Here is a 27,524-nt window from a genome sequence, read left to right on the forward strand (position 1 = left end):
GCTTTATATAACAAAATGACCTGGAGATTGTCTTTTACATTTTGGCTTCAGAAGTAGCTTCTGACTGAATATTACTCAATATTACTTTTGTGTTGGATGGTATTTCCAGGTACAGCTGTGAATCTTCTGCAGGTTTTGGTTTGTTAGAAGTTTTACTTGATAGTCCTTGTTAGTAATAGTCCATTCGGGTAATTTTGTCCAAAATCAAGGTTTTTGGTACGGAATTGTGATTTGGATTGAAGGTTTTGATGTTGAAGTTAGTATTCTGTATAAGTCCTTCTGAAAAAAATTAAAGTTTATCTACATTTATCCAACTGTAAATTCTATATTTTTTCTATACTCACTCTCTCTCTCTCTCTCTCTCTCTCTCTCTCTGTCACTCATTTGTTTTTTAACATTTGACAGACAGACCACTTATGTGTCTCTCTGTCTTCCTCCTTTTCCCCCAGTTGGCGTGAATGCGTGTGTATGTTTGTGAGCTTTTGCTTATTCATATGGGAAAATATCTCTGACTCTCTATCTGTGTGTGACTCTGTACAGTAAGGGTCTGACTGAATTTGTTTGACTGTGTGTGAGTCGCTGTGTAAAGTATCTATGACTAAGTCTTTGTCTGTTTGTTTGTGTTCGTATCTGCTCTGCCCGTGTGTACAGTGTGTGTGTTGTGTGTCTCTTTGTGTCATGTGTGCATACAGTATTGGACAGGGACAACACTCCCTTTCAGAGCTCTCCTGCTGACTGTGTAGAAGGTCAGCCTGACATTGAGTGTCTGGGAACAGTGAAAGCTCTCTAAAGAGTCACGCCAACTCCTTACAAACCTTCTCACAGCCAAAACAACAGAGAAAGAGGGGGGTAGAGAGGAGGAATAGATAGAGGAGAGGAAAGGAAATTAGAAAAAATGAACAAGAGAGGGATTGAGGGATGTCGGAGTGAATAGAGGAGAGGAGAAAGATCAGGTACGTAGAAGTGAATAGAGGAGAGGAGAGAGATCAGGTAAGTAGGAGTGAATAGAGGACAGGAGAGTAGAGAGATCAGGTAAGTAGGAGTGAATATAGGAGAGGAGAGGAGAGGAGAGAGATCGGGTAAGTGGGAGTGAATAGAGGAGAAGAGAGGAGAGAGATCAGGTATGTATGAGTGAATAGAGGAGAAAAGAGGAGAGAGACCAGGTAAGTAGGAGTGGATAGAGGAGAGGAGAGAGAACAGGTAGGTAGGAGTAAATAGAGGAGAGGAGAGAGATCAGGTAAGTAGGAGTGAATAGAGGAGAGGAGAGAGATCAGGTAGGTAGGAGTGAATAGAGGAGAGGAGAGAGATCAGGTAGGTAGGTATGAATAGAGGAGAGGAGAGATATCAGGTAGGTAGGAGTGAATAGAGGAGAAGAGAGGAGAGATCAGGTAAGTAGGAGTGAATAGAGGAGAGGAGAGAGATCAGGTAGGTAGGTTTGAATAGAGGAGAGGCGAGAGATCAGGTAGGTAGGTATGAATAGAGGAGAGGAGAGAGATCAGGTAGGTAGGAGTGAATAGAGGAGAAGAGAGGAGAGAGATCAGGTAAGTAGGAGTGAAGAGGAGAAGAGAGGAGAGAGATCAGGTAAGTAGGAGTGGATAGAGGAGAAGAGAGAGATCAGGTAAGTAGGAGTAAATAGAGGAGAGGAGAGGAGAGAGATCAGGTAAGTAGGAGTGAATATAGGAGAGGAGTGGAGAGGAGAGGAGAGAGATCGGGTAAGTGGGAGTGAATAGAGGAGAAGAGAGGAGAGAGATCAGGTATGTATGAGTGAATAGAGGAGAAAAGAGGAGAGAGACCAGGTAAGTAGGAGTGGATAGAGGAGAGGAGAGAGAATAGGTAGGTAGGAGTAAATAGAGGAGAGGAGAGAGTTCAGGTAAGTAGGAGTGAATAGAGGAGAGGAGAGGAGAGAGATCGGGTAAGTGGGAGTGAATAGAGGAGAAGAGAGGAGAGAGATCAGGTATGTATGAGTGAATAGAGGAGAAAAGAGGAGAGAGACCAGGTAAGTAGGAGTGGATAGAGGAGAGGAGAGAGAACAGGTAGGTAGGAGTAAATAGAGGAGAGGAGAGAGATCAGGTAAGTAGGAGTGAATAGAGGAGAGGAGAGAGATCAGGTAAGTAGGAGTGAATAGAGGAGAGGAGAGAGATCAGGTAGGTAGGTATGAATAGAGGAGAGGAGAGATATCACGTAGGTAGGAGTGAATAGAGGAGAAGAGAGGAGAGATCAGGTAAGTAGGAGTGAATAGAGGAGAGGAGAGAGATCAGGTAGGTAGGTTTGAATAGAGGAGAGGAGAGAGATCAGGTAGGTAGGTATGAATAGAGGAGAGGAGAGAGATCAGGTAGGTAGGTATGAATAGAGGAGAGGAGAGATCAGGTAGGTAGGAGTGAATAGAGGAGAAGAGAGGAGAGAGATCAGGTAAGTAGGAGTGAATGGAGGAGAAGAGAGGAGAGAGATCAGGTAAGTAGGAGTGGATAGAGGAGAGGAGAGAGATCAGGTAAGTAGGAGTATATAGAGGAGATGAGAGGAGAGAGATCAGGTAGGTAGGAGTGAATAGAGGAGAGGAGAGGAGAGGAGAGAGATCAGGTAAGTAGGAGTGGATAGAGGAGAGGAGAGAGATCAGGTAAGTAGGAGGAAATAGAGGAGAGGAGAGAGATCAGGTAGGTAGGAGTGAATAGAGGAGAGGAGAAAGATCAGGTAAGTAGGAGTGAATATAGGAGAGGAGAGGAGAGAGATCGGGTAAGTGGGAGTGAATAGAGGAGAAGAGAGGAGAGAGATCAGGTATGTATGAGTGAATAGAGGAGAAAAGAGGAGAGAGACCAGGTAAGTAGGAGTGGATAGAGGAGAGGAGAGAGAACAGGTAGGTAGGAGTAAATAGAGGAGAGAGATCAGGTAAGTAGGAGTGAATAGAGGAGAGGAGAGAGATCAGGTAGGTAGGAGTGAATAGAGGAGAGGAGAGAGATCAGGTAGGTAGGTATGAATAGAGGAGAGGAGAGATCAGGTAGGTAGGAGTGAATAGAGGAGAAGAGAGGAGAGAGATCAGGTAAGTAGGAGTGAATAGAGGAGAAGAGAGGAGAGAGATCAGGTAAGTAGGAGTGGATAGAGGAGAGGAGAGAGATCAGGTAAGTAGGAGTAAATAGAGGAGATGAGAGGAGAGAGATCAGGGAGGTAGGAGTGAATAGAGGAGAGGAGAGGAGAGAGATCAGGTAAGTAGAAGTGAATATAGGAGAGGAGAGGAGAGGAGAGAGATCAGGTAAGTAGGAGTGGATAGAGGAGAGGAGAGAGATCAGGTAAGTAGGAGGAAATAGAGGAGAGGAGAGAGATCAGGTAGGTAGGAGTGAATAGAGGAGAGGAGAAAGATCAGGTAAGTAGGAGTGAATATAGGAGAGGAGAGGAGAGAGATCGGGTAAGTGGGAGTGAATAGAGGAGAAGAGAGGAGAGAGATCAGGTATGTATGAGTGAATAGAGGAGAAAAGAGGAGAGAGACCAGGTAAGTAGGAGTGGATAGAGGAGAGGAGAGAGAACAGGTAGGTAGGAGTAAATAGAGGAGAGAGATCAGGTAAGTAGGAGTGAATAGAGGAGAGGAGAGAGATCAGGTAGGTAGGAGTGAATAGAGGAGAGGAGAGAGATCAGGTAGGTAGGTATGAATAGAGGAGAGGAGAGATCAGGTAGGTAGGAGTGAATAGAGGAGAAGAGAGGAGAGAGATCAGGTAAGTAGGAGTGAATAGAGGAGAAGAGAGGAGAGAGATCAGGTAAGTAGGAGTGGATAGAGGAGAGGAGAGAGATCAGGTAAGTAGGAGTAAATAGAGGAGATGAGAGGAGAGAGATCAGGGAGGTAGGAGTGAATAGAGGAGAGGAGAGGAGAGAGATCAGGTAAGTAGAAGTGAATATAGGAGAGGAGAGGAGAGGAGAGAGATCGGGTAAGTGGGAGTGAATAGAGGAGAAGAGAGGAGAGAGATTAGGTATGTATGACGTGAATAGAGGAGAAAAGAGGAGAGAGACCAGGTAAGTAGGAGTGGATAGAGGAGAGGAGAGAGAACAGGTAGGTAGGAGTAAATAGAGGAGAGGAGAGAGATCAGGTAAGTAGGAGTGAATAGAGGAGAGGAGAGAGATCAGGTAAGTAGGAATGAATAGAGGAGAGGAGAGAGATCAGGTAGGTAGGTATGAATAGAGGAGAGGAGAGATATCACGTAGGTAGGAGTGAATAGAGGAGAAGAGAGGAGAGATCAGGTAAGTAGGAGTGAATAGAGGAGAGGAGAGAGATCAGGTAGGTAGGTTTGAATAGAGGAGAGGAGAGAGATCAGGTAGGTAGGTATGAATTGAGGAGAGGAGAGAGATCAGGTAGGTAGGTATGAATAAAGGAGAGGAGAGATCAGGTAGGTAGGAGTGAATAGAGGAGAAGAGAGGAGAGAGATCAGGTAAGTAGGAGTGAATAGATGAGAAGAGAGGAGAGAGATCAGGTAAGTAGGAGTGGATAGAGGAGAGGAGAGAGATCAGGTAAGTAGGAGTATATAGAGGAGATGAGAGGAGAGAGATCAGGTAGGTAGGAGTGAAGAGAGGAGAGGAGAGAGATCAGGTAAGTAGGAGTGGATAGAGGAGAGGAGAGAGATCAGGTAAGTAGGAGGAAATAGAGGAGAGGAGAGGAGAGGAGAGAGATCAGGTAGGTAGGAGTGAATAGAGGAGAGGAGAAAGATCAGGTAAGTAGGAGTGAATATAGGAGAGGAGAGGAGAGGAGAGGAGAGAGATCGGGTAAGTGGGAGTGAATAGAGGAGAAGAGAGGAGAGAGATCAGGTATGTATGAGTGAATAGAGGAGAACAGAGGAGAGAGACCAGGTAAGTAGGAGTGGATAGAGGAGAGAGATCAGGTAGGTAGGAGTAAATAGAGGAGAGGAGAGAGATCAGGTAAGCAGGAGTGAATAGAGGAGAGGAGAGAGATCAGGTAGGTAGGAGTGAATAGAGGAGAGGAGAGAGATCAGATAGGTAGGTATGAATAGAGGAGAGGAGAGATATCAGGTAGGTAGGAGTGAATAGAGGAGAAGAGAGGAGAGATCAGGTAAGTAGGAGTGAATAGAGGAGAGGAGAGGAGAGAGATCAGGTAGGTAGGTTTGAATAGAGGAGAGGAGAGAGATCAGGTAGGTAGGTATGAATAGAGGAGAGGAGAGATCAGGTAGGTAGGAGTGAATAGAGGAGAAGAGAGGAGAGAGATCAGGTAAGTAAGAGTGAATAGAGGAGAAGAGAGGAGAGAGATCAGGTAGGTGGGTATGAATAGAGGAGAGGAGAGAGATCAGGTAAGTAGGAGAGGAGAGAAATCAGGTAAGTAGGAGTGAGAGGAGAAGAGAGGAGAGAGATCAGGTAAGTAGGAGTGAAAAGAGGAGAGGAGAGGAGGGATCAGGTAGGTAGGAGTGAATAGAGGAGAGGAGAGAGATCGGGTAGGAGGGAATAGAGGAGAGGAGAGAGGTCAGGTAGGTAGGTGTGAATAGAGGAGAGGAAAGAGATCAGGTAAGTAGGAGGAGAGAGATCAGGTAAGCAGGAGTGAATAGAGGAGAGAGATCAGGTAGGTTGGATTGAATAGAGGAGAGGAGAGGAGAGAGATCAGGTAGGTAGGTATGAATAGAATAGAAGAGAGGAGAGGAAAGAGAGATCAGGTAAGTAGGAGAAGAGAGGAGAGAGATCAGGTAAGCAGGAGTGAATAGAGGAGAGAGATCAGGTAGGTAGGAGTGAGTAGAAGAGAGAAGAGGAGAGGAGAGAGATCAGGTAAGTAGGAGTGAATAGGGGAGAAGAGAGGAGTGAGATCAGGTATGTAGGTATGAATAGATGAGAAGGGAGGAGAGAAATCAGGTAGGTAGGAGTGAATAGAGGAGCGGAGAGGAGAGGAGAGAGATCAGGTAGGTAGGAGGGAATAGAGGAGCGGAGAGTGATCAGGTAGGTAGGTGTGAATAGAGGAGAGGAAAGAGCGATCATGTAAGTGGGAGAAGAGAGGAGAGAGATCCGGTAAGCAGGTGTGAATAGAAGAGAGGAAAGAGAGATCAGGTAAGTGGGAGAAGAGAGATCAGGTAAGCAGGAGTGAATAGAAGAGAGCGATCAGGTAGGTAGGAGTGAGTAGAGGAGAGGAGAGAGATCAGGTAAGTAGGAGTGGATAGAGGAGAGGAGAGAGATCAGGTAAGTAGGAGTGAATATAGTAGAAGAGAGGAGAGATCAGGTATGTATGAGTGAATAGAGGAGAAGAGAGGAGAGATCAGGTATGTATGAGTGAATAGAGGAGAAGAGAGGAGAGATCAGGTATGTATGAGTGAATAGAGTAGAGAGACCAGGTAGGTAGGAGTGAATAGAGGAGAGGATAGGAGAGAGATCAGGTAGGAGGGAATAGAAGAGAGGAGAGAGGTCAGGTAGGTGTGAATAGAGGAGAGGAAAGAGATCAGGTAAGCAGGAGTGAATAGAGTAGAGAGATCAGGTAGGTAGGAGTGAATAGAGGAGAGGAGAGGAGAGAGATCAGGTAGGAGGGAATAGAGGAGAGGAGAGAGGTCAGGTAGGTGTGAATAGAGGAGAGGAAAGAGATCAGGTAAGTAGGAGAGGAGAGGAGAGAGATCAGGTAAGCAGGAGTGAATAGAGTAGAGAGACCAGGTAGGTAGGAGGGAATAGAGGAGAGGAGAGAGGTCAGGTAGGTAGGTGTGAATAGAGGAGAGGAAAGAGATCAGGTAAGTAGGAGAAGAGAGGAGAGGGATCAGGTAAGCAGGAGTGAATAGATGAGAGAGATCAGGTACTTAGGAGTGAGTAGAAGAGAGGAGAGGAGAGAGATCAGGTAGGTAGGTATGAATAGAATAGAAGAGAGGAGAGGAGAGAGATCAGGTAGGTAGGTATGAATAGAATAGAAGAGAGGAGAGGAAAGAGAGATCAGGTAAGTAGGAGTGAATAGGGGAGAAGAGAGGAGTGAGATCAGGTATGTAGGTATGAATAGATGAGAAGGGAGGAGAGAAATCAGGTAGGTAGGAGTGAATAGAGGAGCGGAGAGGAGAGGAGAGAGATCAGGTAGGTAGGAGGGAATAGAGGAGCGGAGAGTGATCAGGTAGGTAGGTGTGAATAGAGGAGAGGAAAGAGCGATCATGTAAGTGGGAGAAGAGAGGAGAGAGATCCGGTAAGCAGGTGTGAATAGAAGAGAGGAAAGAGAGATCAGGTAAGTGGGAGAAGAGAGATCAGGTAAGCAGGAGTGAATAGAAGAGAGAGATCAGGTAGGTAGGAGTGAGTAGAGGAGAGGAGAGAGATCAGGTAAGTAGGAGTGGATAGAGGAGAGGAGAGAGATCAGGTAAGTAGGAGTGAATATAGTAGAAGAGAGGAGAGATCAGGTATGTATGAGTGAATAGAGGAGAAGAGAGGAGAGATCAGGTATGTATGAGTGAATAGAGGAGAAGAGAGGAGAGATCAGGTATGTATGAGTGAATAGAGTAGAGAGACCAGGTAGGTAGGAGTGAATAGAGGAGAGGATAGGAGAGAGATCAGGTAGGAGGGAATAGAAGAGAGGAGAGAGGTCAGGTAGGTGTGAATAGAGGAGAGGAAAGAGATCAGGTAAGCAGGAGTGAATAGAGTAGAGAGATCAGGTAGGTAGGAGTGAATAGAGGAGAGGAGAGGAGAGAGATCAGGTAGGAGGGAATAGAGGAGAGGAGAGAGGTCAGGTAGGTGTGAATAGAGGAGAGGAAAGAGATCAGGTAAGTAGGAGAGGAGAGGAGAGAGATCAGGTAAGCAGGAGTGAATAGAGTAGAGAGACCAGGTAGGTAGGAGGGAATAGAGGAGAGGAGAGAGGTCAGGTAGGTAGGTGTGAATAGAGGAGAGGAAAGAGATCAGGTAAGTAGGAGAAGAGAGGAGAGGGATCAGGTAAGCAGGAGTGAATAGAGTAGAGAGACCAGGTAGGTAGGAGGGAATAGAGGAGAGGAGAGAGGTCAGGTAGGTAGGTGTGAATAGAGGAGAGGAAAGAGATCAGGTAAGTAGGAGAAGAGAGGAGAGGGATCAGGTAAGCAGGAGTGAATAGATGAGAGAGATCAGGTACTTAGGAGTGAGTAGAAGAGAGGAGAGGAGAGAGATCAGGTAGGTAGGTATGAATAGAATAGAAGAGAGGAGAGGAGAGAGATCAGGTAGGTAGGTATGAATAGAATAGAAGAGAGGAGAGGAAAGAGAGATCAGGTAAGTAGGAGAGGAGCGGAGAGGAGAGGAGAGAGATCAGGTAAGTTGGAGTGAATAGAGGAGAAGAGATGAGTGAGATCAGGTATGTAGGTATGAATAGAGGAGAGGAAAGAGAGATCAGGTAAGTGGGAGAAGAGAGGAGAGAGATCAGGTAGGTAGGTATGAATAGAATAGAAGAGAGGAGAGGAGAGAGATCAGGTAAGTAGGAGAAGAGAGGAGAGAGATCAGGTAAGCAGGAGGAGTGAATAGAGGAGAGAGATCAAGTAGGTAGGAGTGAGTAGAGGAGAGGAGAGAAATCAGGTAGGTAGGTGTGAATAGAGGAGCGGAGAGTAGCGGAGAGGAGAGGAGAGAGATCAGGAAGGTAGGGGGGAATAGAGGAGCGGAGAGAGATCAGGTAGGTAGGTGTGAATAGAGGAGAGAGATCTGAGAGGTAGGAGTGAATAGAGGAGAGGAAAGAGAGATCAGGTAAGTAGAGGAAGAGAGGAGAGAGATCAGGTAAGCAGGAGTGAATAGAGGAGAGAGATCTGAGAGGTAGGAGTGAATAGAGGAGAGGGGAGGAGAGAGATCAGGTAGGTAGGTATGAATAGAATAGAAGAGAGGAGAGGAAAGAGAGATCAGGTAAGTAGCAGAAGAGAGGAGAGAGATCAGGTAGGTAGGAGTGAGTAGATGAAAGGAGAGGAGAGGAGAGAGTTCAGGCAAGTAGGAGTGAATAGAGGAGAAGAGAGGAATGAGATCAGGTATGTAGGTGTGAATAGAGGAGAGGAGAGAGATCAGGTAGGTAGGAGTGAATAGAGGAGAATGGAGGAGAGAAATCAGGTAAGTAGGAGTGAATAGAGGAGCGGAGAGTAGCGGAGAGGAGAGGAGAGGAGAGGAGAGAGATCAGGTAGGTGGGAGAAGAGAGGAGAGAGATCAGGTGTGAATAGAGGAGAGGAACGAGAGATCAGGTGAGTGGGAGAAGAGAGGAGAGAGATCAGTTAAGCAGGAGTGAATAGAGGAGAGAGATCAGGTAGGTAGGAGTGAGTTGAGGAGAGGAGAGGAGAGGAGAGATCAGGTAAGTAGGAGTGAATAGAGGAGAAGAGAGGAGTGAGATCAGGTATGTAGGTATGAATAGAGGAGAGAGAGATCAGGTATTTAGAAGCGAATAGAGGAGAGGAGAGAGAGGGAATAAGAGCAGTCATTGTTTAGAGCAGTCACTGTTTACTATCAGGACCCCCCCAACCCCCTAGCATCCAGTGATGGGGAAAAAAATCATTTACAAAATACCTTAAAGATCAATATATCAAAACTACAAAATAGTTGTATTTCATTTGAAATACATGTATTAAGTATTTTAAAATACAGAAATATATTGCAGGTACATTTGAAGTTGGAAGTTTACATACACTTTGGTTGGAGTCATTAAAACTTGTTTTTCAACCACTCCACAAATTTCTTGTTAACAAACTATAGTTTTGGCAATTCATTTATGACATCTTCTTTGTGCATGACACAAGTAATTTTTCCAACAATTGTTTACAGACAGATTATTTCGCTGTACCGCAATTCTAGTGGGTCAGAAGTTTACATAAACTAAGTTGACTATGCCTTTAAAACAGCTTGGAAATTTCCAGAAAATTATGTCATGGCTGTAGAAGCTTCTGATAGGCTAATTGACATCATTTGAGTCAATTGGAGGTGTACCTGTGGATGCATTTCAAGGCCTACCTTCAAACCCAGTGCCTCTTTGCTTAACATCATGGGAACATCAAAAGAAATCAGCCAAGACCTCAGAAAAAAAACTGTTGACCTCCACAAATCTGGTCCATGCTTGGGAGCAATTTCCAAACGCCTGAAGGTGCCACGTTCATCTGTACAAACAATAGTACGCAAGTATAAACACCATGGGACCACGCATTCATCATACCGCTCAGGGAGGAGACGCGTTCTGTCTCCTAGAGATGAACGTACTTTGGTGTGAAAAGTGCAAATCAATCCCAGAACAACAGCAAAGGACCTTGTGAAGATGCTGGAAGAAACAGGTACAAAAGTATCTAGTAAAAACGAGTCCTATATCGACATAACCTGAAAGGCCGCTCAGCAAGGAAGAGGCCACTGCTCCAATAAGAAGAAGCCACTGCTCCGCCATAAAAACAACAGACTACGGTTTGCAACTGCACATGGGGAGAAAAATAGTACTTTTTGGAGAAATGTGAAGCAAAAATAAAACTGTTTGGTCAAAATGACCATCGTTATGTTTGGAGAAAAAAGGGGGATGCTTGCAAGCCGAAGAACATCATCCCAACCGTGAAGCACGGGGGTTGCAGCATCATGTTGTGGGGGTGCTTTGCTGCAGGAGGGACTGGTGCACTTCACAAAATAGATGTTATCATGAGGAAGGGAAATGATGTGGATATATTGAAGCAACATCTCAAGACATCAGTCAGGAAGTTAAAGTTTGGTCGCAAATGGGTCTTCCAAATGGACAATGACCCCAAGCATACTTCCAAAGTTGTGGCAATATGGCTTAAGGACAACATAGTCAAGGTATTGGAGTGGCCATCACAAAGCCCTGACCTCAATCCTATAGAAAATTTGTGGGCAGAACTGAAAAAGTGTGTGCGAGCATGGAAGGCCTACAAAACAGCTCTGTCAGGAGGAATAGGCCACAATTCACCCATCTTATTGTGGGAAGCTTTTGGAAGGCAACCCAAAACATTTGACCCAAGTTAAGCAATTTAAAGGCAATGCTACCAAATACTAATTGATTCTATGTAAACTTATGACCCACTGGGAATATGATGAAAGAACTTAAAGCTAAAATAAATCATTCTATATACTATTATTCTGACATTTCACATTCTTAAAATAAAGTGGTTATCCTAACTGACCTAAAACAGGGAATCTTTACTAGGATTAAATGTCAGGAATTGTGAAAAACGGAGTTTAAATGTACTTGGCTAAGGTGTATGTAAACTTCCGACTTCAACTGTATAGTTGGGCTGAACAGCACCAGCATTCTCATAAACATTGTACTTGCTATGACTGTAATATGTTGTTGTTAATCTACCTTAGTTGAATGCACTGACAGTCTTGAGCCTTCTTGGGTATGACGCTACAAGCTTGGCACACCTGTATTTGGGGAGATTCTACCATTCTTCTCTGCAGATTCTCTCAAGCTCTGTCAGGTTGGATGGGGAGCGTCAATGCACAGCTATTTTCAGTTCTCTCCAGAGATGTTCTTTCGGGTTCAAGTCTGGGCTCTGGCCACTCAAGGACATCCAGAGACTTGTCCCAAAGCCACTCCTGCGTTGTTTTGGCTGTGTGCTTAGGGTCGTTGTCCTGTTGGAAGGTGAACCTTCACCTCAGTCTAAGGTCCTGAGCACTCTGGAGCAGGTTTCCATCAAGGATCTCTCTTTACTTTGCTCCGTTCATCTCTCCCTCGATCCTGACTAGTCTCCCAGTCCCTGCCGCTGAAAACTTCCCCACAGCATGACGCTGCCACCACCATGCTTCACCGTAGGGATGGTGCCAGGTTTCCTCCAGACGTGATGCTTAGTATTGAGGCCAATGGAAAAACCTTGGATCACTGTTACTCTAACTTCCGCGACGCATATAAGGCCCTGCCCCGCCCCCCTTTCGGAAAAGCTGACCACGACTCCATTTTGCTGATACCTGCCTACAGACAAAAATTAAAAAAAGAAGCTCCCATGCTGAGGTCTGTCCAACGCTGGTCCGACCAAGCTGACTCCAAGACTGCTTCCATCACATGGACTGGGACATGTTTCGTATTGCGTCAGATAACAACATTGACGAATACGCTGATTCGGTGTGCGAGTTCATTAGAACGTTATTACTGCATTGTCGGAACTAGAAGCACAAGCATTTCGCTACACTCGCATTAACATCTGCTAACCATGTGTATGTGACATAAATTTGATTTGATTTGAAATAGTTCAATCATGGTTTTAAAACATTCCCTAACCAGAAACCTTGGATTGATGGCAGCATTCGCGTGAAACTGAAAGCGCGAACCACTGCTTTCAATCAGGGCAAGGTGACTGGTAACATGACTGAATACAAACAGTGCAGCTATTCCCTCCGTAAGGCTATCAAACAAGCTAAGCGTCAGTACAGAGACAAAGTAGAATCTCAATTCAACGGCTGACACAAGAGGCATGTGGCAGGGTCTACAGTCAATCACGGACTACAGGAAGAAATCCAGCCCAGTCACGGACCAGGATGTCTTGCTCCCAGGCAGACTAAATGTCAGGACCCGGTTACGAACCCGGGTCTCCGGAGTGAGAAACAGTCACTTAACCAACTGAGCCACGAATAGTCAGCAGAACCCAGAAGATGAGGCAGACACAGCAGTACTTGAGACGGTGTATTTAATAAAGTAAAAAGTGAAGTCCTTCAGGAAAACATGTAACTCCACAACCTCAAAAGGAATTCCACAAGAACAAGGTAATCCACAAGGTAATCCTCCAAGACAAAAAGGTAAATCCACAAGGTGGTAGGTAAAGCATAAAAAGCCTCAAAAGATACTCAAAAATAAATAAACAAGAACAAAAAAACAGAATTCCACAAGAGCGTCCACCGGGATCAACAAGAGTACACAGAATACTAGGGCTGGGTGCTAACATACAAACACAGAGCAAAGAACTGAGGGAAACTAAGGGTTTAAATACAATCAGGGGAAAACGAGGCACAGGTGCAAATAATAATGGGGATCAAGGGAAAGCAAAAGGTCAAAAGGCACAATGGGGGCATCTAGTGACCAAAAACCGGAACAACCCTGGCCAAATCCTGACACTAAATAACTTTTTTGCCCGCTTTGAGGACAATACAGTGCCACTGACACGGCCTGCAACGGAAACATGCGGTCTCTCCTTCACTGCAGCCGAGGTGAGTAAAACATTTAAACGTGTTAACCCTCGCAAGGCTGCAGGCCCAGACGGCATCCCCAGCCGCGCCCTCAGAGCATGCGCAGACCAGCTGGCTGGTGTGTTTACGGACATATTCAATCAATCCCTATACCAGTCTGCTGTTCCCACATGCTTCAAGAGGGCCACCATTGTTCCTGTTCCCAAGAAAGCTAAGGTAACTGAGCTAAACGACTACCGCCCCGTAGCACTCACTTCCGTCATCATGAAGTGCTTTGAGAGACTAGTCAAGGACCATATCACCTCCACCCTACCTGACACCCTAGACCCACTCCAATTTGCTTACCGCCCAAATAGGTCCACAGACGATGCAATCTCAACCACACTGCACACTGCCCTAACCCATCTGGACAAGAGGAATACCTATGTGAGAATGCTGTTCATCGACTACAGCTCGGCATTCAACACCATAGTACCCTCCAAGCTCGTCATCAAGCTCGAGACCCTGGGTCTCGACCCCGCCCTGTGCAACTGGGTACTGGACTTCCTGATGGGCTGCCCCCAGGTGGTGAGGGTAGGTAACAACATCTCCTCCCCGCTGATCCTCAACACTGGGGCCCCACAAGGGTACGTTCTGAGCCCTCTCCTGTACTCCCTGTTCACCCACGACTGCGTGGCCACGCACGCCTCCAACTCAATCATCAAGTTTGCGGACGACACAACAGTGGTAGGCTTGATTACCAACAACGACGAGACGGCCTACAGGGAGGAGGTGAGGGCCCTCGGAGTGTGCTGTCAGGAAAATAAACTCACACTCAACGTCAACAAAACTAAGGAGATGATTGTGGACTTCAGGAAACAGCAGAGGGAACACCCTCCTATCCACATCAATGGAACAGTAGTGGAGAGAGTAGCAAGTTTTAAGTTCCTCGGCATACACATCACAGACAAACTGAATTGGTCCACTCACACAGACAGCATCGTGAAGAAGGCGCAGCAGCGCCTCTTCAACCTCAGAAGGCTGAAGAAATTCGGCTTGTCACCAAAAGCACTCACAAACTTCTACAGATGCACAATCGAGAGCATCCTGGCGGGCTGTATCACCGCCTGGTACGGCAACTGCTCCGCCCTCAACCGTAAGGCTCTCCAGAGGGTAGTGAGGTCTGCACAACGCATCACCGGGGGCAAACTACCTGCCCTCCAGGACACCTACACCACCCGATGTTACAGGAAGGCCATAAAGATCATCAAGGACATCAACCACCCGAGCCACTGCCTGTTCACCCCGCTATCATCCAGAAGGCGAGGTCAGTACAGGTGCATCAAAGCTGGGACCGAGAGACTGAAAAACAGCTTCTATCTCAAGGCCATCAGACTGTTAAACAGCCACCACTAACATTGAGTGGCTGCTGCCAACACACTGACACTGACTCCACTCCAGCCACTTAAATAATGGGAATTGATTGAAAATTATGTAAATATATCACTAGCCACTTTAAGCAATGCTACCTTATATAATGTTACTTACCCTACATTATTCTTCTCATATGCATACGTATATACTGTACTCTATATCACCGACTGCATCCTTATGTAATACATGTATCACTAGCCACTTTAACTATGCCACTTTGTTTACATACTCATCTCATATGTATATACTGTACTCGATACCATCTACTGTATCTTGCCTATGCTGCTCTGTACCATCACTCATTCATATATCCTTATGTACATATTCTTTATCCCCTTACACTGTGTATAAGACAGTAGTTTAGGAATTGTTAGTTAGATTACTTGTTGGTTATTACTGCATTGTCGGAACTAGAAGCACAAGCATTTCGCTACACTCGCATTAACATCTGCTAACCATGTGTATGTGACAAATAAATTTGATTTGATTTGAAATAGTTCAATCATGGTTTCATCAGACCAGAGAATCGTGTTTCTCGTGGTCTGAGAGTCAATTAGGTGCCTTTTGGCAAACTCCAAGTGGGCTGTCAAGTCACCTCCCTGACCAAGACACTTCTCCCCCGATTTCTCAGATTTCCCGTGCGGCTAGATCTAGGAAGTGTCTTTATGGTTCCAAACTTATTCCATTTAAGAATGATGGAGGCCTTTGTATTCTTGGGGACCTTCAATGCTGCAGACATGTTTTGATACCCTTCCCCAGATCTGTGCCTCGACACAATCCTGTCTCGGAGCTCTACGGACAATTCCTCATGGCTTGGTGTTTGCTCTCACATGCACGGTCAACTCTGGGACCTTTATATAGACAGGTATGTGCCTTTCCAAGGTGTGTGCCTATCCAATTCATGTCCAATCAATTCAAACTACCACAGGTGGACTGCAATCAAGTTGTAGAAACATCTCAAGGATGATCAATGGAAACAGGATGCACCTGAGGGTCTAAATACACTTGTAAAGATCCAACCCTTTTTTCAATCTTCACCTAAAATGACATACCCAAATGTAACTGTATTATCTGAAAATGTAACTGGCTAGACTATCTTACCTTTATACATCATTCATGGTTCGATGCGTCTCCTGTCGGATGCCATGGTTGCCCTTAGTTTGAAGATGTAATCCGGAGACAGTTGTTTTCTCCATCTCTTTAGCTATCATACTCAAATTCAACTGATTTCAAAACTCAGTCCATCAGAAATTGGAGAGCAACACTTATGCAGTTGTAAAACACAATTTTGGGGGGGAAAAGCAGCGTTGGACAGGATTTCCTAGACAAACTGACCAGTTCAAATAGACAGAAACATCTCAAGGATGATCAATGGGAACAGGTTGCATCTAAGGGTCTAATATCCAACCCTTTTTTTTCAATTTTTGCCTAAAATGACAGACCCAAATCTAACTGTCTATAGCTCAGGACCTGAAGCAAAGACATGCATTTTCTTGATACCATTTGAAATAAAACACTTTGAAGTTTGTGGAATTGTGAAATTAACGATCCTGTAGAGGTTATGTAAATAAGTCATTTCTGTTTTTTATTTTTAATAAATTAGTAAAAATGCCTAAACCTGTTTTCACTTTGTCTTTGTCTTTTTTATAATCTATTTTAGAATATGGCTGTAATGTTACAAAATCTGACCGACCGGCCCAAGTCAGTCTTATGTAGCAACATTTTAGAGTTTGTTTTTTACATTGGATAAAAGTAGAGACTCAGAGCTACAAAATGGTATATCATACACTACAGTTGAGGAACAATGGGAATGTTGATTTATTTATTTTATTTCACCTTTCTTTAACCAGGTAGGCTAGTTAAGAACAAGTTCTCATTTACAACTTGCGACCTGGCCAAGATAAAGCAAGGCAGTTCGACACATACATCAACACATGGAATAAACAAACATTCAGTCAATAATACAGTAGAAAACATATATATACATGGTGTGCAAATAAGGTATGATGAGGGAGGTAAGGCAATAAATAGGCCTTGGTGGCGAAGTAATTACAATATAGCAATTAAAGACTGGAGTGATAGATGTGCATAAGATGAATGTGCAAGTAGAGATACTGGGGTGCAAAGGAGCAAGATAAATAAATACAGTATGGGGATGAGGTAGTTGGAAAGGGCTATTTACAGATGGGCTATGTACAGGTGAAATGATCTGTGAGCTTCTCTGACAGCTGGTGCATAAAGCTGGTGCGGGAAATATGAGTCTCCAGCTTCATTGATTTTTGCAGTTCATTCCAGTCATTGGCAGCAGAGAACTGGAAGGAAAGTTGGACAAAGGAGGAATTGGTTTTGGGGGTGATTGGTGAAATATACCTGCAGGAGCGAGTGCTGCGGGTGGGTGCTGCTATGGTGACCAGTGGGCTGAGATAAGGCGGAGCAAAGACTTGTAGATGACTTGGAGCCAGTGGGTTTGGCGACGAGTATGAAGCGAGGGCCCGCCAACGAGAGCGTATAGGTCGTGGTGGGTAGTATATGGGTCGTTGGTGACAAAACGGATGGCACTGTGATAGACTGCATCCAATTTGTTGAATAGAGTGGAGGCTATTTTGTGAATGACATCGGATTGGTAGGATGGTCAGTTTTACGAGGGTATGTTTGGCAGCATGAGTGAAGGATGTTTGTTGCGAAATAGGAAGCCGATTCTATATTTAATTTTGGATTGGAGATGCTTAATGTGAGTCTGGAAGGAGAGTTTACAGTCTAACCAGACACCTAGGTATTTGTAGTTGTCCACATATAAGTCGGAACCGTCCAGAGTAGTGATGCTGGATGAGCGGGCGGGTGCGGGCAGCTATTGGTTGAAGAGCATGCATTTAGTTTTACTTACATTTAAGCGCAGTTGGAGGCCACAGAAGGAGAGTTGTAATGGCATTGAAGCTCGTCTGGAGGTTAGTTAATCTTTGGGCTCGGCGTGCCGCTAGCGACCCACCTCGACAACATCTGGTGAAATTGCAGAGCACCAAATTCAAATAAAAAAATAGTTATAATAAACATTCATGAAAATACAAGTGCTATACATCGGTTAAAATATTAACTTCTTGTTAATTAATAACCTCTTTGAGCTAGGGGGCAGTATTTTGACGTCTGGATGTAAATTGTGCCTAAAGAAACTGCCTTTTTCTTAGGCCCAGTATTTAGGATATGCGTATAATTGGTAGATTTGGATAGAAGACGCTCTAAAGTTTCTAAAGTTTATATAACTGTTAACAGGTAATGTCTGTGAGTATAACAGAACTGAAAAACCCAAGGACAAACCATAAAATGTAAAGAAATTCAGCCTACCACTGTTTCCAATGGCTGTCATGTTTATTATGAGGCGAAAACCTCCCCAATTTCAGTTCCACTAAATGTCAACAGTCTTTAGAAAGAGTTTCGGGCTTGTTTTTGGGAAAATGAGCAAGAATTTGTAGTTTTTCTGAGTGGCTCCGATTTTGGCTGTTGTGTTTTCATGCTCGTGGATGAGAGCGCGTCCTTTGTTGTTTATCTCCGGTCAAGACAATAATGATTCTCCGTCTTAAATTTGATCGTTTATTTACGTACTAAGGTACCTAAGGTTTGATTTTAAACATTGTTTAACTTGTTTGGAAAAGTTTATTGGTAACGTTTGGGATTCAGTTTGTATGAGTTTTGAAGGAGGGAAATCGGTGGATTATTGAATGAAGCGTGCCAGCTAAACTGAGTTTTTGGGGATATAAAGAAGGACTATTGAACAAAAGCAACATTTGTGATGTAACTGGGACCTTTTGGAGTGCCAACAGAAGAAGATCTTCCAAGGTAAGGCATTTATTTTATCGCTATTTCTGACTTTTCTTCATGCCTTTGTATGCGGGGCGCTGTCCTCGCATGGTGTGCTTTTGCCGTAAAGCTTTTTAAAAATCTGACAAGCTTTATTTTGATGTATGACACTTGTATTTTCATGAATGTTAAATATTTCTATTTCTGTCATCTGAATTTAGCACTCTGCAATTTCACCGGATGTTGTCGCGGTGGGTCGCTAACGGAATGCCTGCGCCAGAAAGGTTATTCCAGTTAATCCAACGAAAGTCAGAAATATCGATGTTGGCAATCCAAAGGGTCCCAGCTACACAATAAATGGTTGTTTTGTTCAATAAAGTCCCTCTTTATATCCCAGAAAGTCAGTTTTGTTGGCGTGTTTTGTTCAGTAATCCACTGGCTCAACGGCGGTCAAAACATGCAGACGAATACATCCTAATAGTACCAGTGAAGTTAATCGAAACATGTCAAATGATGTTTATAATTAATCCTCAGGTTGTCAATTATCTAAATAATCAATAATATTTCAACCGGACAATAGCGTATTCAATAGAAAGGAAAAAGTACGAAGAGCACGCACACAGTCACTCGCGCAAACTGTTTAACACAGTGTCCAAAGAAGAGCCAGAAGTATACAGAATGGTGTCATCTGCGTAGAGGTGGATCAGAGAATCAACAGCAGCAAGAGTAATATCATTGATGTATACATAGAAGAGAGTCGGCCCAAGAATTGAACCCTGTGGCACCCCCATAGAGACTGCCAGAGGTCCGGACAACAGGCCCTCCGATTTGACACACTGAACTCTATCAGAGAAGTTGTTGGTGATCCAGGCGAGGCAGTCATTTAAGACCTCAAGGCTGTTGAGTCTGCCGATAAGAGTGTGGTGATTGACAGAGTCGAAAGCCTTGGCCAGGTCGATGAATACGGCTGCACAGTATTGTCTCTTATCGATGGCGGTTATGATATTGTTTAGGACCTTGAGCGTGGCTGAGGTGCACCCATGACCAGCTCTGAAACCAGATTGCATAGTGGAGAAGGTACGGTGGGATTCGAAATGGTCGGTAACCTGTTTGTTAACTTGGCTTTCGAAATCCTTAGAAAGGCAGGGGAGGATAGATATAGGTCTGTAGCAGTTTGGGTCTAGAGTGTTTCCCCCTTTCCAATCTTTGGGAATCTCGGACGATACGAAAGAGAGGTTGAACAGGCTAGTAATAGGGTTGCAACAATTTCGCCACATAACTTTCGAAAGAGAGGGTCCAGATTGTCTAGCCTGGCTGATTTGTAGAGGTCCAGATTTTGCAGCTCTTTCAGATCATCAGCTATCTGGATTGGGGTGAAGGAGAAATGGGGGAGGCTTGGGTGAGTTGCTGTGGGGGGTGTAGGGCTGTTGACTGGGGTAGGGGTAGCCAGGTGGAATACATGGCCAGCCATAGAAAAATGCTTATTGAAATTCTCAATTATAGTGGATTTATCGGCTGTGACAGTGTTTCCTAACCTCAGGGCAGCTGGGAGGAGGTGCTCTTATTCTCCATGGACTTTACAGTGTCCCAAAACTTTGAGTTTGTGCTACAGGATGAAAATGTCTGTTTTAAAAAGATAGCCTTAGCTTTCCTAACTGCCTGTGTATATTGTTTCCTAACTTCCCTGAAAAGTTGCATATCACGGGGGATATTCAATGCTAATGCAGAACGCCACAGGGTGTTTTTGTGCTGGTCAAGGGCAGTCAGGTCTAGAGTTGTTCTACATTTCTTGAATGGGGCATGCTTATATAAGATGGTGAGGAAGGCACTATAGATCTGGTCTACAGCAAGCGGCAACTGTGACAGACTTGTTTCTGGAAGGTTGTCAAACTAACCAACCAACTGTCGAACTAACCAACTATCTATCAAACTAACCAACTATTGAACTTACCAACTAACCAACTATCTATCAAACCAACCAACTATCGAACTAACCAACTAACTGTTGAACTAACCAACTATCCAACTTTCCAACTAACAAACTGTCCAACTATCAAACTAAACAACTATCTATGTAACTAACTATCGAACTAAACAACTATCGAACTAACCAACTGTTTAACTAACCATCCAACTGTCGAACTAACCAACTAACTGTCAAACTAACCAACTATCTATCAAACCAGCCAACTATCGAACTAACCAACTAACTGTCAAACTAATAAACTATCCAACTATCGAACTAACCAACTATCCAACTAACCAACTATCTATGTAACCAACTATCGAACTAACCAACTAAACAACTGTCAAACTAACCAACTAACTATCAAATTAACTGACCAACTATTGAACTAACCAACTGTCAAAATAACTAACCAACTGTCGAACTAACTAACCAACTGTTGAACTAACCAACTAACAAGCTATCCAACTATTGAACTAACCAACTATCCAACTATCTATGTAACCAACTATCGAACTAACCAACTAACCAACTGTCGAACTAACCAACTAACTATTGAACTAACTAATCAACTATTGAACTAACGAACTGTAAATCTAACCAACTTTTGAACTAACCAACTGTCAAACTAACCAACTGTCGAACTAACCAACCAACTGTCGAACTAACCAACCAACTGTTGAACTAACCAACTGTCTATGTCACTAACTATCGAACCAACCAACGGTCTAACTAACCAACCAACTGTCGAACTAACCAACAACTGTCAAACTAACCAAATAACTGTCAAAATAACCAACTATCGAACTAACCAACTTTCAAACTAACCAGCTATCTATGTAACTAACTATCGAACTAACCAACTATCGAACTGACCAACTATCAAACTAACCAACTATCTATCTAATTATCTATCGAACTAACCAACTACCTATGTAACTAACTATCGAACTAACCATCTATCGATCTAACCAACTTTTGAACTAACCAACTGTCGAACTAACCAACAACTGTCAAACTAACCAACTAACTGTCAGACTAACCAGCTATCCAACTTCTCAACTATCTATGTAACTAACATAGAACTAACCAACTATCGAACTAACCAACTATCGAACTAACGAACTGTCGAGCTAACCAACTAACTGTCTAACTAACCAATAACTGTCGAACTAACCAACTAACTGTCGAACAAACCAACTAATTGTCAAACTAACCAACTAACTGTCGAACCAAACAACTATCCAACTATCGAAATAACCAACTATCTATCGAACTAACCAACTATCGAACTATCTATCTAATTATCTATGTGAAAAAAAGGGAAGGGATCTGAATGCTTTCTGAATACATTGTATCTATTGAACTAACCAACTATGGAACTAACCAACTATCGAACTAACCATCTGTCGAACTAACTACCAAACTAACCAACTAACCAACTATCTATCTAACCAACTATCGAACTAACCAATTATCAAACTAACTAACCTACTAACCAAATATCTATCTAACCAACTATCGAACTAACCAACTAACTATCAAACTAACCATATATCGAATTAACCAACCAACTGTCAAGCTAACCAACTATCGAACCAACCAACCAACTGTCGAACTAACCAACCAACTGTCGAACTAACCAACCAACTGTCAAACTAACCAACTGTCGAACTAACCAACCAACTGTCAAACTAACCAACTATCGAACTAACCAACCAACTGTCAAACTAACCAACTGTCGAACTAACAACCAACTGTCGAACTAACCAACCAACTGTCGTACTAACCAACCAACTATCTATCGAAATAACCAACTAGCGAACTAACCAACTAACTGTCAAACTAACCAACTAACTATTGAACTAACTAACCAACTATTGAACTAACCAACTGTCCATCTAAACAACTGTCAAACTAACCAACCAACTGTCAAACTAGCCAACCAACCGTCGAACTAACCAACCAACTGTCAAACTAACCAACCAACTGTCGAACTAACCAACCAACTATCTATCAAACTAACCAACCAACTGTTGAGCTAACCAACTAACTATCGAACTAACCAACTAACTGTCGAACTAACTAACCAACTAACTATTGAACTAACTAACCAACTATTGAACTAACCAACCGTCAAACTAACCAACCAACTGTTAAACTAACCAACCAGCTGTCGAACTAACCAACTAACTGTCAAACTAACCAACCAACTGTCGAACTAACCAACCAACTATCTTTCAAAATAATCAACTATCGAACTAACTAACCAACTGTTGAACTAACCAACCGACTGTGGAACTAACCAACCGACTGTCGAACTAACCAACCGACTGTCGAACTAACCAACCAACTGTCGAACTAATCAACTAACCGTCAAACTAACCAACCAACTGTCAAACTAACCAACTATCTATCAAACTAATCAACCAACTATCCAACCGTCAAACCAACCAAATATCGAACTATCTATCGAACTAACCAACAATCGAACTAACCAACTTTCGAACTAACCAACTAACCAACTATCGAACTAACCAACTACCTATGTAACTTACTATCGAACTAACCAACTATCTATCTAATTATCTATCGAACTAACCAACTATCTATCTACTTATCTATCGAACTAACCAACTATCTATCTAATTATCTATCGAACTAACCAACAATCGAACTAACCAACAATCGAACTAACCAACTATCGAACTAACCAACTATCTATCTAATTATCTATCGAACTAACCAACTATCGAACCAATCAACTATCTATCTAATTATCTATCGAACTAACCAACTATCTATCTAATTATCTATCGAACTAACTACCTATCTATCTAATTATCTATCGAACTAACCAACTATCTAATTATCTATCGAACTAACCAACAATCAAACTAACCAACTATCAATCTAATTATCTATCGAACTAACCAACTATCTATCGAACTAACTACCTATCTATCAGTGATGGAAAAAGTACTAAATTGTCATACTTGAGTAAATGTAAAGATAGAAAATGACTCAAAAGTAAATGTCACCGAGTAAAATACTGCTTGAGTAAAAGTCTAAAAGTATTATGTTTAAAACAATACTTAAGTATCAAAAGTAAAAGTAAAACTATAAATAATGTAAAATTCATTATTTTCCTTATATTAAGCAAACTATTTGATTAGATTTTTTATTGACGGATAGCCAGGGGCACACTCCAACACTCAGACATAATTTACAAATTAAGCATTTTTGTTAATTGAGTGAGTCTGCCAGATCATATGCAGTAGGGATGACCAGGGATGTTCTCTTGATAAGTGTGTGAATTGGACAATTTTCTTGTCAAAATGTAACAAGTAAATATATGGAGTAAAAAGTACATTTTATTTCGGAATGTAGTGAATTAAAAGTAATGTTGCAATAATATAAACAGTAAAGTATAGTACAGATACCCTAAGTACTTTGAATTATTTTTACTTAAGTACTTTACACCACTGCTATCTATCTAACACATACTTTTGATCTTGTAGTGTATTAAGTTTAGTTAGCAAACACTCTTATCGCACCATAGGGCTATCAGACTTCCGATAACAATGCAGGGTGAAAAGGGGCCACAAAATAGTAAATTAAATACATATTTCAAACACATGTAACAGAAATACTGCCCATCTCTGCCAGCCCCCCCCCCCCCCAAAAAAAAAGAGATCCTAATCAAATCTAATCAGACATCCAACACAGTACACACAAGAAAATGGGGGCAGAGTAAACAGTCTATGAAAACAGAAAGATAGTGTAATTTTATGACATGAAACATATTATATGTTATATTCGAAATATGATCTATGACTGATCAGAAGTACAGCCCTAGAAATTACATGATAGGGGGCTTTGTCTATTCTATATTTAGAACTCTCTGTCTGAAACCTCCACCACTCCCTCTCCCTCCCCAGGTAAGGGTGACCTGATCGGGGCCAACATGTCTATAGATGACCGGGTGATAAAGACCAACGCAGATGTGAAGGCCCTAACCTACTGTGACCTGCAGTGTATCAACCTGAGTGGTCTGTATGAGGTACTGGACCTCTACCCAGAGTACACCAGACGCTTTGTCCAAGACATCCATCTGGACCTCACATACAACCTGAGGGAGGGACACGAGTGCCATGTGAGTGACATAAAACACCCACACAGTTACACATGGAATCAGGCACGCACACACACACACAGTAAGACCATGCTCAACAAGCTGTATAGGGCCATAGGTAAACAAGAAAATGCTCATCCGGAGGCGGCGCTCCTAGTGGCCAGTGACTTTACTGCAGGAAAACTGAAATGCGTTTTAACTTATTTCTTCCAGTATGTCACCTGTGCAAGTAGAGGGGAAAAACTCTTCATCACCCTTACTCCACATACAGAGATGCATACAAGGCTCTCCCTTGCCCTCCCTTTGGCAAATCTGACAATAACTCTTTCCTCCTGATTCCTGCTTACAAGCAAAAACTCAAAACAGGAAGTACCAGGGAAGCGCTCAATACGGAAGTGGTCCGATGAAGTGGATGCTAAACTACAGGACTGGTTCACGAGCACAGACTGGAATATGTTCCGCGATTCATCCGATGGCATTGAGGAGTTCACCACATCAGTCACCAGCATCATTATTAAATGCATTGATGACATCGTCCCCACAGTTACCGTAAGTACATATCCCAACCAGAAGCCATGGATTACAGGCAACATTCGTTCTGAGCTAAACGCTAGAGCTGCCGCTTTCAAGGAGTGGTCCACACACAGCAACACCGCCGTGAAGAGGGCACGACAGTGCCTCTTCCCCCTCAGGATGATGAAAAGATTCCGCATGGGCCCTCAGATACTCAAAACATTCTATAGCTGCACCATTGAGAGCATCTTGACTTGCTGCATCACCGCTCGGTATGGCATCTGCTTGGCATCTGACCGCAAGGCGCTTCAGAGGGTAGTGTGTACGGCCCAGTACATCACAGGTGCCGAGCTCCCCGCCATCCAGGACCTCTATACCAGCCGGTGTCAGAGGAAGGCCCTGAGAATTGGCGAAGTCACCCAAGTCACAGATTGTTCTCTCTGCTACCAAATGGCAAGCAGTACTAATGTACTAAGTCTGGAACCAACCGGACCCCAAACAGCTTCCACACCCAAGCCACAAGACTGCTAAATAGTTAGTTAAATTGTTAACAAATAGCTACCCGGACCTTCTGCATTGACCCATTTTGTACGGACTCTTTTGACTCATCACATACGCTGATGCTACTGTTCATTATCTATCATGTTGACTAGTCATTTTATCCCTACCTATGTGTAAATATGTAACCCAGTTATCTCGTACCACGACTCGCTACTCTATTATTTCTCTTCTTTCTCTGTGCACATGCGCACAAGCACACACACACACACACACACACACACACACACACGCACATGCGCACAAGCACACACACACACACACACACACACACACACACACACACACACACACACACACACACACACACACACACACACACACACACACACACACACACCAGTATTACTATCAGTGACAAAAGTACCACATAAGTCATGTTTACTGGTATATTATATTTGATTATATTTAATGGCAAATTAATACCACTTAGCAATATTTTTACTCTAGTCCTGTTGTCACTACTATTAAACATTGTTTCATTTCACAGTAAGAATCGAGGTAGTGTGAGCACAGAGAGAGAGCCAGAGAGAGTGAAGAGAGGTAGAGTGAGGATATATATATAGAGAGAGTGAGTGAGGATATAGAGAGAGCCAGAGAGAGAGAAGATGAAGTGCAGAAACAGCCTGGGCTGCTGCTGTAATTACAGTCAGGTGTGTCTCCTCCTGATGCCCAAATAACACTGTCCCACTCTCAAACACACACACACACACACACATATGCACATGCACACACATATGCACACACACACACGCACACACGCACACACGCACGCACGCACGCACACACGCACACACGCACGCACACAAGCACACATGCACACATGCACACACGCACGCACACGCACGCACACGCACGCACGCGCACGCACGCACACACACACACACACACACACACACACACACACACACACACACACACACACACACACACACACATTATTTTCTTCTATCCTCGTGGGGACCTCAAATTAATTTCCATTCAATATCCTACTTTACCTAAACCTAACCCTTACCCTGACCCTTACCCTAACACTAACCCTAACCCTAAACCTAAATCCTAACCCTAAACTTAACCACTAACCCCTTACCCTAGCCCTAATTGTAACCCTAACCCTAATTGTAAACCTAACCCCTAAGCTTAAAATAGCCTTGTCAAATTCTCCTTGTTTTACTACCCTTGGGTGGACTTTTGGGGATTTTAGGTCCCCACAAGGATAGAAGAACCAACACTCACACACACCCTCAGGCACTGCTGCAGGGCAACATGTGACACTAAAGTATTGAGAGCGGCAGGCCAAAATAAGGACAGAGATTTGGGGAAGGTTAGAAGAGGGGTTATCTCAGAAGAGATTTCCTGTAACAACATTATGTCATACACAGTTTTGTAAAAATATGTTAAGGTACTACTTAAATCGTTTTTTGGGGGTATCTGTACTTTACTTTACTATTACATTTTTTAACAACTTTTACTTTTACTTCACTAAATTCCAAAACAAAATAATATACTTTTTACTCCATACATTTTCCCTGACACCCAAAAGTGCTTCTTACATTTTAAATGCATAACAGGACAGAAAATGGTCAAATTCGCATACTTATCAAAAGAACATCCCTGGTCATCCCTAATGCATCTGATCTGGCAGACTCACTAAACACAAATGCTTTGTTTGTAAAACATTTTTTTTATCTTACCTTTATTTAACTAGGCAAGTAAGTTAAGAACAAGCTCTTATTTTCAATGACGGCCTAGAAACAGTGGGTTAACTGCCTTGTTCAGGGGCAGAACCACCAATTTTTACCTTGTCAGCTCAGGGATTTGCTCAGGGTAAATTGCGCTGCCTGGTTTGTTTCATGTAAGGAATTTTAAATTACTCATACTTTTTATGTTTGAAACTTAAGTATATTTTAGTAATTACATGTACTTTTGATACTAGTATATTTAAAACCAAATACTTTTAGACTTTTAGTCAAGTAGTATTTTACTGGGTCTCTTTCACTTTTACTTGAGTCATTTTCTATTAAGGTCTCTTAGAGTGTTGGGCCAGTAACCGAAAGATTGCTGGATGGAATCCCCGAGCTGACAAGGTATAAATCTGTCGTTCTTCCCCTGGGCAACTGT

At 43.2% G+C, this 27,524-nt stretch overlaps 1 protein-coding gene across 1 annotated transcript in view; it reads left to right on the forward strand.

Moving 5' to 3' along the window:
- LOC135549619 (potassium voltage-gated channel subfamily H member 8-like) overlaps positions 1 to 27,524 on the forward strand; it is a 132,337-nt gene that overhangs the window by 79,476 nt on the left and 25,337 nt on the right. Inside the window, 1 exon segment of the mRNA XM_064979745.1 lies at positions 24,139 to 24,353. Within this exon segment, the coding sequence (XP_064835817.1) occupies positions 24,139 to 24,353 (215 nt within the window).

This window comes from Oncorhynchus masou, chromosome 12, assembly GCF_036934945.1.
Source record: "Oncorhynchus masou masou isolate Uvic2021 chromosome 12, UVic_Omas_1.1, whole genome shotgun sequence".
Lineage (NCBI taxonomy): Eukaryota > Metazoa > Chordata > Actinopteri > Salmoniformes > Salmonidae > Oncorhynchus > Oncorhynchus masou.